Consider the following 13,462-nt stretch of genomic DNA (forward strand, 5'->3'; position numbering starts at 1 on the left):
ACAATCAGTTGCAATAAGAAGGGACATGTTTAATGGATAATTTCCAAAAGGGGGCTACAGATAACCCAGATTAAAAAAACAAAAACAAACAAGTTTTATTTAAATAACATTCACCATGTTCTTGATTCACATCACCTTTTTTTATTTTATTTTTTTTTTTCATTTTGAATATACGTGCAATTTATACGTTCAAGCTGGTAAATTTTGTAATTCCATCTGCGAAATGCCCTCTCAAGTTAATAATGTTTTGCCAAATTCACAAGCCAGACAGCACTGTGGAGACACCCACACATAAATGTGTTCATCCTAGTTTTTATCAAATTATAAAATTAAAATTGCACTTCATTATAAGTAGAGTCTACAATTAGCATAGTTTGAACACCATACAAATCACAGGGGGGATAATTAGCCTTTCTGCCAGAGCAAAATCAGACTCACTGTGACCATATTCAGCTTGTATAGTACTGAACATTTTAATTAGAACTGTTGAGTCAGTACCCCTTTTTCTCAACATCATTATTAAAACGTAATTTGAATAGGGAAATCATTTTATCATTAAGGACTTTTCTTTGGCTTATTAAATCATTTTCGGTTCCAGACCATAATATCTCACTCCTGTTGTTCTTGTACCATTCAGCTTTGAATTACTGTATATACCAGTCTCAGAATCGACTGGCCTTGGGGGATGTTTATAAGTATGTACATATTTTTTTAGAAGTTTATTTTTTTGAGAGAACTGCTGATTTAAAATGCTGTTTTGGATGTGAGCCTTGAACTGGCTTATAGTTGGGATAGAATTGGGCTTTTTTGGTCAGCTGGCCACCTAATAACAGATAATTAAATAAATGGGATGTCTTCTATTCAGTGGATGGCCACTCTTTCAGGAAATATGGCTTCAAGAGTTGGTCATTGGGTGATCATCGACTGGTATAGAAATACGTCAAAGCTCTACAGGGCTGTGATTGTCAAAGAATCGGTTGCAAGATTTAAAGGGCATTTGCAATAAGCTAAGCTATAAGTTGCAGCTATATGTAAATATCATTTTGTTTTGTTTTTATATTTCAAAACTGTACATCCTTCAAATTGTCCCAAATTATCTTAAGTATTTCTGTTAGTTTTGTATTTTTGTTTTAAAAGTAAAGTCTGTAAATATTGGTGTAAATATGGTGCTCTACTCTTAGAAATGCAGTGTTGGACTTCTTGTTCATAGCTGTAATATAGCCTTATTAGATATGAGTGTCGAAAAACCGAGCAAGAGAGGTTGAACAGAAAACAGTGCTATTATGCATAATGTCAGTCTTTGACTTTGTCCTATCCTAATGTAAACCGCTAAACGACATGTGCATGTGTTGTGCGTTTGACATTATTGATCCACGTTCATTCAGAGGAAAAGAATCACCACAAAATGTTAAAGGACCAATCCATGTACTGACAAAAAAAAAAGAAAAAAAAAAAAAGAAAGAAACATTTTTGAAAAAGCAAAATCAGTAAATGTTCTGTTGCTGAAACTTGTCTTTAAAAGTTACATATAGTTATGGTGATGTCAAAAATTAAATGTGAAATATGTTGTCTCTAAACCCGGACTTCCTTTGTCCTTTTTTTATTTATTTTTTTGGGTGTTGGATCATTACTTTTTTTCTCATTGAATAGCTTGTTTTACTCAAATACATTACGTTATGTTTCTTCAAAATACATAACGGAAGTAAAATGGAAATATTTCACATCAGCGTTATTTCTCTGTGGGCTTTCTGTACAATAGTGTCTGGTGAAACTTTGAACCAAGGTGTCTTCTATGTGGCAAGAAGTTAAACTTGACCGAGTACCACTGCCCACAAGCCCCTGCTGCTGAAAGGTATTTGCTCTTGATTTATTGCCTGTTTGTGCTGCCAAGGTGTCTCCGATAACCAAGAGCTTTTCAGGGGTGTCTCAAGTACATGCTTCTCATGCAAGTACATGTCCAGCATCAGCTTAATGGTCAAACACACTATATGTGTGTTGCCAGTAGAGCACCTTGCGCGCACACAGACACATTCTGCATATTGTCAGTGTCATTGCTGGTCAGTGGAAACTGCTGAGACTGCTTCACTGTCAGAAAGTGTGACAAACGGTTCCCTAATTAGATTGAGTTGTAAGTTGGCTAGTCGCTCTGTCCTCAGCTTCAGGAAACATCAAGAGTGAAGTCACAGGGAGCTGTTTGTTTTGCTCCCAAAACCTTAGTCTGTTTAAACACATTTCTGTAATTAGTCAAACAGAATTGTAAATAGCTAGTCTCTGTCAAGAAAAGATGATAAATGACTGTGTTTACATGCAAATAATTGTCTAATCCCATTTTTTTCCTTACTCAAGTGAGTCCATGGATGCCATTAATTAGTTACCCCGATGAAAGAAACTGCATGCCATTTATAAAATAAAGAAAAATTTAAAAAAATCTGTAAAGGTATAGACTTTATACTAAAATTAATAGAGAAAAAAACTAAACTAACTGAAGTAAAACTTTGGAACAAACCTTTTTGAATAATCAGCATGCATGAACATAAATCAGTATACAGACAGGAACATAATTTCAAGCCCTGTTTTATGCTGTTTTATAGGATGTGAATCAAAATGTAATAGAAATGCTGTTTAATGGCAAGACTGAGTATGATAGTAAAAATAGCAAGAAAACTAGCATGTTTCTGAATATGTGATTAATACTAACTAGCATATTTTGCATGAAAACATGTTCTCTGAATCACTAATGTCTCAAAAACACTTAGGTGTTCTCACAAGATTTCAGTGTTTGTTGGGAATTCAGCTTCGGAGTTTAAAGTTTCTGAAAGGCTCAATCACGAATGTCTCATCCCAAGGTGTGGAAAGGACAAGGAGCATGTTATCTGATTATTTAAAATGTTTATTGTCAGGCAGAGAATATTGAATATACTTCAAGTACAGCACAGAGTGAAGTGGCCTGGCATCTGTAAACAAAATTCATAACAGTTAATCATAGTACAATGATGTTTAAAGGCACTGCTCTATCTTTGGTAGAACTTGGAGTGATTGAAAACAGACAATTTCAATAGCTCAAAGAAATGTCAATTTTATATATATATATATAAAATCTCAACTGACCCCATCAGACATAAATGGATTCCCATTTACACTTCTCTCATTATACAAGTAACAGTTTTATTGACATATAGAGAAATAAACAATTTGTGCAACTCCTATAACGGAAAAAAACATAAAACCCTGTAATTCAGAAGTGTACAGCATCAATAAGCCATTTTGTAAGTAACAAGGAGTGCATATTTAAAGTCAAAATCAGTTAAATATAATAATCGATCGTTTACAGTATGTGTACATCTGGAGTATTTTCGTTGTGTTGTAGCCATCACCCTTCATTTATTCCACGTATTTCAGGTCTCCACAGCTTCCAATATTTTCTAAAAAGACAAACAGTATCAAAATATTAATAAGGAAAATAACCAAAATTAAAAACGTTTAAATAGTTTTGATCACAGATGAACAGAGCGTGAAAAGAATATCTGGGATCTTGGTGCAAAAAAATAAAAGTCTCAAAATATGATGTATATCCATTTAATCTCTTCTGAGAGATTTTGCACACAAAACTTCTATTCATAATCTTTCAGGTTTCATAATGTAAGAGAACTGATTCAGACTGATTTAGCATCAGTTCCCCCTGGTCTAAACAAGTCTTAGATGTTGGGATATAAAAGGCAAAAGCTGATCTTAGTTCAGTGTACACAGCTCCGGGCAGGACGGCGTTTCAAATGAGTCATGCTGGGTTTTCAGAGATGGAGGGGAAAGCTTTTTAACAATAAAAGAACATCACAGAAAGCTACTAAATCTTATTTAAAAGACCATCAAAATGAACCCATCTACCCATAACAGATGTTTTTTTTTTTTTTTTCAAGACTCCCAGAATATGTCCTATGCTGAGTTTCATTTAATCCATTTATTTCACTGCCTGCAGCAAACCAGAGCAAATTACATTCTCAGTGAAAAAGTGTTCGGTGCAATTAACTATTCAATCCAAAAGAGAGATCAATAGGGCCAGACTTGCTGATTCTGTATGTTAAGTTGAGTGAGTCTGAGCTCTGGTCTCCTCTGAGAAAACTGCACAATGGTTATTACTAGGCACACCAGATATAAAGTCCCTTTAAATGTGGTCAAAGACAAACGTCACACCTCAATTATGAAAGAGGTCTACACAAGTTATCAAACTGGCCTCCACTGGAATCTCCAAATAATTTTTATTTCCAAGAAAAACAAAATGAAAAAAAAACAAAACATTAAATATGTCAATAAAATATAAATAATGACAATGACAATTTTTTTTTTTATTATTAATTATAGGCACCACTCCCTTTGCTTGCTATGGGCTAAATTAACAAAAGTGAAAACTGAGGTGTTTAAACAAAGGTGGTTGAGATGCGCCTAAATGGAATACACATTCTGGATTTCAAGGGAGGTCTTGATGGGCAAAATGGGATAACTGACGGGACATGTCCATATTTATTATATTAGAAGGAGGTGGGTTAAAAGCTTTTAAGCTTCTGCAACTCCAACGTACTATCACTCTTGTTAACAACTGAACTTGAATACAAACTCAGAGTCAATAAATCATTAGAGGTTGAACAGCTGTGTACAGTCCCATCACACTGATAATATATTGTCTACAGAGCCTAATCATTTTTGAGAAACCCATCAAGGTGATTTTGGACCCAAGTCTGACTTGCAGTTTGTCAGCTTACTCGGTTTACTACAATGCAATGTTGGCTGTATTGAAAGTGATGACTTCATTTCCCCTAACATCATTAAAGGTTAACATGGGACATATCACATTGTCATGGACTTCGTCAAGTTGACAGATTGCCTCAGACAGCTGGCTTGTTCCACTTCCTGTGACGGTGGTCAGGCAGTGATGTGAAAGCAGACTGAATCTGCCGAGGTCCATCATGCGACCAACATTCTCTGCCACTAGGGCTGGATTATGGACCAGGCCAAGGGGCCAGTGCCCCGGGGCCTCAGATTGAATCAGATATTTAGAAACTGAGACGGTCCACAAAGTGCGAGTTGACAACTATAGATTCATACCCCCTTAATGTGCCCCTATTATGGATTATGAAGGGCATTCAGGGTCAAAAAACACTTTCATGGTCTTATAATATGCCTTTACTTTTACCTTACATGCTCAACGACTTTCAAACGATTCGTTTAACAATTAATTTTTCCAAACCCCTCCTTTGTGTGACGCTACTTTGTGTGATAGGTCAGATTGGTCTCATTTTCATTTCATCATGCCTGTAAGGCCTGAAAAAGCGTTTCAGCGTTTGTTACCGCAGTGCTGGTTTGTGTACAGGGTTACCGGGGAAACCACTATTTTTACTAGTGGCAAAGAATGAATTGGCATTTTCACGTTTTCATTCAGACCACCATGAAAAGACCAACAAGTGGGCGGGCAATATGCTAATGTTTCATGTTGACGTCAACATGAAATGGCTTGGGATTCATTTTAAAAACGACTCGTTTTCTTTTGAGAGACAATAACTTCATACACGTGGAACTTTCAGATTTAAAACTTTGCAGGATGTTTTCATTCACTTACAAACTGCATGAAAGGTAATTTTCATACCATTCAAGTTGTTTTAGTCTAATTTAAGCAACATTCTTAGTGATTCAACCCTGTGTGGCACCGTTTTTAACACTTATAGTGGAAACTCAATCGTATCTCTTCAAAATATCTATAGCGTATCTATTCAAAATTTGAATCTGATCATTGACTATTGATCAACTTCTGTAGGAGTGTCCAGGCCTGTTCCTGGAGGTCCACTGTCCTGCAGAGTTTAGCTTCAACCCCTATTAAACACACCTGAACACTGATAACTAGAATCTTCCAGTCAGGTATGCTGGGACAAGTTGGAGTTAAAATATAGGATGTATGCGCTCCAGGACCAGGACCCCTGACCTACCCTAACGTGGTAAGTGTGGTAAAGTATGGTGTCGCTCGTTGCCTGTATTAGCAGCCGGTCTGTTCTGAATGCCGGCTTGCAAAAAGTGATAATTCAAGCTTGGATTACTCAGAAGGTAGGAAAAATCCTTATTATGGTATTTACATAAGGGTCAGGAGGTACGATTAATTATGTTTATTTTTATCGCATTAATTATTTTTTAATTACTCATGCTAAATTAGTGTATTAAACAGCCCAGATTCTAAGACAAATGGCCTCCATCATTCAACAAATTGACATCTGTTGGAAAAAACCATTGACATCTGTTGGAGAATTAACCATTAATTCTCAGTTCTAAAATGAAGCAAATTAAAACCCAGGACACAACATGCATGCATAATACAAGCTGCCTTTTGAAGGGAGAAACAGCTCTTATAAGAGCATGGATCACCCATGGATGGGAACTGTAGACACCAGCATATTTTCAAGACAGACATATCTCTGGACTGCCACCTTGTCTAACCCATCTACATGGAAACTCTTCGATCAGTACTGGCGTGTTGACATTAAATGAGATGATATACAATTATGAATTAACACACAGATGGTTCCAAACCATTTCCATTCATCTTCAAAGTAGATCCTCACTGCCCTTTCTTCGTTTTCTATTCCTTTTAGCCACTCAAACAGCTGTTACAGTTTAAAGAGGTCTCATCGAGCAAAACGAAAAAGCTAAAATCATGTAGTGTTGGCAGTTTGGCCTTTTCCTGGAGTTCACCCCGGATCCTTTACAAACACTGGCCACTAACAGGGGGTTTCCATTGCCGCTGAAAGTGCCGGCTATTTTCAGAGCCCCTTTGCCCTAGAGCAGTGGGAGCTTTTCTCCCGACAGCTGTCTTCACCCTCTCAAGCTGCTGAACACATGGAAATACAACTAAATGGCATCATGTGCTGCTAGCTCATCACTAGCACTCTCAAACCACTGGACCAAGCACCTCCCTTAGGTTCTACAGACTTATCACCAACCAAATGCACTGTTTAACTGCAATCGGCACTTCTGAACTCCTAACAGATCCGGACGAGGCCACTGAAGCTATTAGCTGCTGTCCATCATTCTGATGGAGAGACTCTGGTGAAGACGCACCGCCAGCACTGGCAGAGGGATGAGCTGGTGTCAGGTGAAGTGTGTGAGAGAGAATTGGAGGGGTGGGAGCCCACGAGCATCCCGTCTTCAGTCATCCTGAAACATAATCAATATGTGTTTTACGACCTGCGTCTCTCTGCTAAATTAAAAGAAATGTTAGATGGATGAAAATTCGATGGAGTCCCGCCTTCATCGCAGATCGTCAGCCAAGTGCTCCATCATTGCATTAAATGTGCTGTCTTGATTTCGCTGTGAGAAGGGTCTTCCCTTTTCAGTACCTTCCCACAGTGTGCACAAATGATCTGGGGCTACACAGTCTTCATGAAACTGAGGCCATCCAGAAGTTTTCATTGCTTCCTCCCTGAATAAATCTCTGAGTGTATTAATGGACAAATAATCATGCCAGTCAGGACATAATTTTTGTATTCTCCATAGGGTTGTGGTTATTAGTTTTATATGATAAATAATCACTTTTCAGGATTCATTTAAATGCCTTCATAATCTTTAAGAAGATGCAGCTGCAAATGTAGCCTTGTAAATAGTTTTTCAAGCAACTCTTGCTATTCATTATATTGAAAGTTTTAATAATGCCTGACTTGGAAAAACAATCATAACTTTCTAGATCTGAGAGTGCTGACATATTTCTGGGAAGGACATATCAAAGTGTTCCTTCACTTTAAAAAAAAAAGAAAAAAAAAGCCAATAGGCTTTTTGTTACAGCACTGAACCATGATTTGGTACATGTTGCTAGTCAGTGATATAAGAGGAGGGATATTTCCATTTCTTTCTAGGGAACATTTGATTTGACAGACTGTGTAAATCAATATTTATTGGTCTTTTGACAAACAAACTGTAATAGATAATAAATACTATTTGAATTTTTTTTCTCTCTCTCTCGTAATGGTGTCTTTAAAAGCATAACAATATTTATATTGCTACATTTCACCTCACAAAATAAGAGTGGCTATTGAAGGGATAGTTCAACCAAAAATGGTAATTGTCATCATTTGCTCATTCTCAAGTAGGTCCAAAACTGTATGGGTTTCTTTCTTCTGTTGATCACACACACAAAAAGTCATTGCCAGTAGTTGTAGCCATTGACTTCCATTGTGTATTTTTGGAAGTCCATGGCTACCAGCCACTGTTTGGTTACTGACATTTTTCAAAATATCTTCTTTTGTGATCAAAAAAAAAAAAAAAAAAAAGAAACTCATACAGTTCTGGAACTTCTTGAGGGTGATTAAATTATTACGGAATTTTCATTTTGGGGTGAGCTATCCCTTTAAAGGCTAGTTGTCAGGATGTCATTCTTCACTGGCTAAAGATTAACTAATCACATGGTGTTTACAGCTCAGGTGACTGCCTTAAACAACTTATCTGGAACTGAGTGCATACGAGTGAAATGACAGAATTCAATTCATATATTGTACTTCGAGGGGGTCCTGCGCCAGCCGAGCAACTGCCATTGAGATAAATGACTGTGCAAAGTGCAAATTAATAGATCTCACCAGGTATTATTAACCTCCTTGTCTTGCACATATTTATCAACATCTACTTTTCAGCAAATAAGGTAGAACCAATTGATATTCATATGCTAGTTGATTTTATAATCTGCCCCCCACTATTTTTCATTCCCACACCATTGCACACTAGTGCTGCGTTTTGCTAAAACCAACACGGAAAATGCAAAACTATTAGAGTAGTGCTCATAATGTACCCAATTTAACTAGAAAATATTATAATCCACAGCATTAAGAGGCAAAGGGGGGCCATATCACACACATCTTATCTGCTGTTAGTGAAGGAGGAAACACAAGGCCACATTAAGGATAACGCTGGATGCCAACAGCACACGCCAGCTCATTGTCATTCACAGTCCAACTGTGCCATATCACTAGAGCCATGGCAACGGACTTACAGACCGAGGGCTCATCTCTGCAAAAATACAACCACTGAATCCTGTTAAAGCGTGTCGATGCTGTCGATTTGACAGACATCGTATGGAATCATTGTTAATACTTAAGATAGTTTATCATGCCTTTTCCTATTTTAGAAGAGAGACAGTGGTCTTAATTCATTACCATAAATGTTCCAAATGTGAATCACTGCTTCAATCTAATTGAGGCTGGGTTAGGGTTCATATCCATAAACAATAAATTACTTCCACTGGCACCACCTACATTGACCTTTGAATAATTGTAAAAATCCAGATTATAAAGGAATAGATAACCCAAAGATGAAAATTATTTGCCCTCACCGCTATGTAATTTGGCATGTGGGTGCATAAATGATGGCATAATTGTGATTTTTAAGGCCTCAGGATATGTTTGGTTCTGTTCAGAATAGAATAGAATACTTCCATATTACTAGTCTGTTAAACTGATAAAAAAAAAGCTTATTTAAAAGTAATTATTTCCACTAAATAGAAGGCAGTTTGCAGCAAGCAGTATATCAGTATTTTATTCCAAACATAACCTTTGCCTTTTGAGGAACCTCCCGACTCTACGCCGCCTTTTATGTTCATTGTGACTGACCTACATCTTATGCTGCATACGAGGTGATAAACATCTTCCTTAACAGCTAAACCTGACTGGCAAACACTACCTGACGCACTCTGTATGTCAGCAGAGCATCTCAGCATGTACAAAGGTCTCTCCGGATCATTTGATGATTAGAAAGCACATTAATGCTGCTCTCTGCCTCTCTGAACCAAAAGATAATGGTTGCCACATCACCACTTACATTGACACAGACATGTGTTGTTGACTCTGTGAAGCATACAGGGGCAAATACTCTTACGACTATTAGCACTGAAGTACGTTCTGACAGGGCATATAGATGGTCACAATTCCTGTTTGCATGCTGTAGATATGCGCACATGTACAAATGTGTACTCACCTTTTTCTTAAGAGCTCCTAGGGAGTCAAACTCCAGCTTGGCTAGTTTGACTTCGATATCTTTAGGGACATCTGGAATCACGAATGCCAGGATGAATTTGAAGGCAAGGATAACATGCTGCAATAAACAGAAAAAGACAACTTTTCATTACAGTTTTCATGGACTATTATGTAATTGTCTCTATGTAATATAATTAAGTCCTAATTACACCTCAAATATATTTTGTGATGTGTATTATTTTTATTATTTTTTAAGCTATTCATACTTGAAAATGTCTTATTCCACACCGATCAATGTCTTTTAATTAAGAGCCTTTTTTACAATTGTGAACCAGTCAGTCATCATCTTTATGGCTCTCTATGTGTTCAAAGGCCACATTAGTGATATGCTGCTGGCAGAGTGTCATCTGTCACTGTTACTCTATTGTGTTAAATAGATCACCATATGCCCATTACAAATGAGTGCATCAAAGATGGTAAACACGAAAGCTCAAAAGTACTAGTTTGACATGCGAGAACAAAAAGAAGTTCAATCAAGCTTGTGTTACATGTGAAAACAAGCCTCAATGGTTCTTGTGAGTCAAGCATGCTTGTATGAGCTTGTTTACCATATCTGATGAGCTCTATGTATTTTTATATGTAAATAAATATCTCAATTAAATCTATTCATTATATAAAGCCATTGTGTCTCCTCAAAAGACTTGGATCAAACCCTCTAGAATTTTGGAACAGTACTCCTGTGTTCATATTAAAAATGGTGGCAAACTTTCACTAACAAACCTAACGAAACACTCTATACCCAGTATTGCAGCCAGATATGTGTTTGAGAGGACTGACTGAATCATTCATCTGTGATTTATCACAACAGTGCATCAGTAACAGACAAGCACAGTCTCCTGCAGGGCGCTGCCTAAAACAAGCTGAGAGCATGTGCAAAAGTGTGACTCAAAATGATGTTGCATTTGAGCATGAACTGAGAAAAATGCCACCCTCTCTTCAGACTGATTGCTGTCTGAGTGTGTGATGCAGAGACTGAGAATCTGAGATCTAATATGACGAGAGAATAAAGCCAAGATTATTTCTGTAGTCAAATTTTTCTCCAAAGTCTTTAGCAGACAATTGTATCATTACAGCAGATGTACTTACGACAAACACAACCTAAGCAGACAAATATAGAATTGTTTAAATAGGTAAACAGAACTCAATTCAATATATATACAAAGTATATATATATATATATATATATATATATATATATATATATATATATATAGCTGCAAGCATTGATTATTAGGGTTCAAATGCTTTATGGCATTTAAGCACTTAAGAAAAAAGATATTATGCATTATTAAGCAAGACTGTAATCATGTAAATCCATGATTTAAAACAGCATTTTGGAAAATCCAGGTAATTTACCATATAGAAATACAGAATATAGAAATATGGCGATTTTAAATTATTATGAATGTTATGGCTCCATCTGTGATCCAATCGCCATCAAACTTCGCATCTGTGTCGAGAATCACCTGTTGCATGTGCTCACCTAGTTTTGTAAAGTTTTAATTTTTCGTTTACACTTTATAGGCTTTTGGGTATATTTGGACACACCCCTTTTCTAAACGACCCTGTTATAGCAAACCAAAGAGTTAAGTTCGGTTTGGTCTGCCTGATCAGTTTTATGTGGAGATCCTTGGCCATTTTAACAATTACAATAGGTTTGCAGAGCTATGCACTTGAACCCCTAAAAAGCTATCAGAGACTCAAATATAAGTACTGTGGAATAGAATAGAAGTTAATTCACCATTGTTTAGCCAATTTTACCATGCGAAATTTAGTCATTTCAATAAGAATCCACGCAAATTAGAATTTTGTGAAAGGGGTAAATATTTCTCCATCTGCTGTTGACTAACAGAAAGAAGTTTGGCTTTTGTGTGAGCTGTGCTTCATGCATCGCTACATTATTGACAATGCCCAAAATTTTGCTAATACGAAGACACAACACTATATTGCACTATAATATAATAATGTAGTAGAAAGCATCATGAGAGAGGAGAGGACTGTTGTTGACAAATCTCATGTGTGACCCATGAACTGGAGGAAAATGTGTGTCGGAGAGGTGTCAGAGTCTTTCCAGGCTAGCCGTCATTTGCTTTAAGACGCGAGTGGAACAGCGTGAGAGAGAGCGTGGCAACCAGACACATCTGATCTTGCAGCATGTCAGACATGATTTGGGAGTCATGCAACAGCACAGACTTCAGTAAAACAGCCCTGCAAGAGCCTGTCTGCCAGTTAACATGAGCACTCGTTGGGTGGGGTGTATACAAATACACACACTCTCAATGTGTCCGATCTAGACAGTCACAGTCAAATCAGAATATATGAAAACCATATTTGCCCTTTGTTATAATCCTGTAGAAAGCCGTGCTCAAGATAATGGCAAAATTCATACTGAGAGCTTTTCAATATATAGTACAGCAATAAATCACACATCAGATTACAAAAACATTTGCCTAATAGATTGGTGCAGGCATGTAGGACAAACCCAGAAATCAGTTAGCCTTTCCGGCTCTTCCAGTTCCATCATTTAGAAGTCAGTGGAATTTGAACGTGAACATGTTTTTGGTCCTGAAATAAGTCTGTGATAAACAAAAGCTCAAGATATTTTCATGTTTTACTCTACAGCATAAAATAAATCAGTTCATCCCCCTTTTTAAGGCGTTCACTAGTCTGGAAAAGGCTGTTACTGACAAGTGGCTAAATGGAACAACAGAGGTTTGACAGAGACATTAATCATAACCACACTGAACAGGTAAATTCATCTACTCATTAGTCCACATTCACATCTTCACGCTGGTTATAATCACGCTCTTGAAAACTACTCTAACTTTCAGCGATTTTTTTTTTTATATATAAAAACTGAAAGAGTTCTTGGAGGCTTAACAGAACTTGTGTGTCCGTTTGTAGTTTATAGTCTACATTTAGATACATTGATACTTCTTCCAACTGTTTTTAGGCTTTAAAAATGTTCTGAAACAAAACGTATCATAATCATTCTAATATGCTAAATTGGTGCTTTAGACACATTTCATATTCTTATCAATACTGCAAACAGTTAAAATGCTAAATAGTTTTATGGAAACTGAAGCATTTTTCAGGATTCTTTTGAGGATTAGAAAGTTCAAAAGACAGCAATGACTTGAAATAGAAACTGAAAACATTGCTATAAGTTTTTGTTTTTTTTTAATAATAAATTTGCTTTATTAAGTGTGTGCATCTGTCTGCAGACAAATCTCTTTCTTTTTCTCTAAGAGGTCACAATCAGCCTCCCTACCATCAAGATTTTCAGTTCTTCCTGATCCTCAGCCGTCTCCTGTCACCGTGGCTACACGGTTGCCTGGTTACTGCTCTCTGAGGCATGTCATCCTGTAATTACCTGAGTATCGAATGGCCCAAAAATAGGCAGCAGTCAT

General features: G+C 36.9%; 1 protein-coding gene across 2 annotated transcripts in view; it reads right to left on the bottom strand.

The window, feature by feature from the left end:
• Positions 1 to 143: 143 nt before the first annotated feature.
• Positions 144 to 13,462, bottom strand: part of LOC113060101 (anoctamin-10-like) — a 31,750-nt gene continuing 18,431 nt past the window's right edge. For both annotated transcript variants that reach the window (XM_026228930.1, XM_026228931.1), the window contains exons 13-14: positions 9,994 to 10,110; positions 144 to 3,422 (exon numbers count right to left, since the gene is read on the bottom strand). In XM_026228930.1, the coding sequence (XP_026084715.1) occupies positions 3,396 to 3,422; positions 9,994 to 10,110 (144 nt within the window). In that variant the 3' untranslated portion in view covers positions 144 to 3,395. The remainder of the gene's footprint in view (positions 3,423 to 9,993; positions 10,111 to 13,462) is intronic.

This window comes from Carassius auratus, chromosome 41 (genome assembly GCF_003368295.1).
Source record: "Carassius auratus strain Wakin chromosome 41, ASM336829v1, whole genome shotgun sequence".
NCBI classification, from domain to species: domain Eukaryota; kingdom Metazoa; phylum Chordata; class Actinopteri; order Cypriniformes; family Cyprinidae; genus Carassius; species Carassius auratus.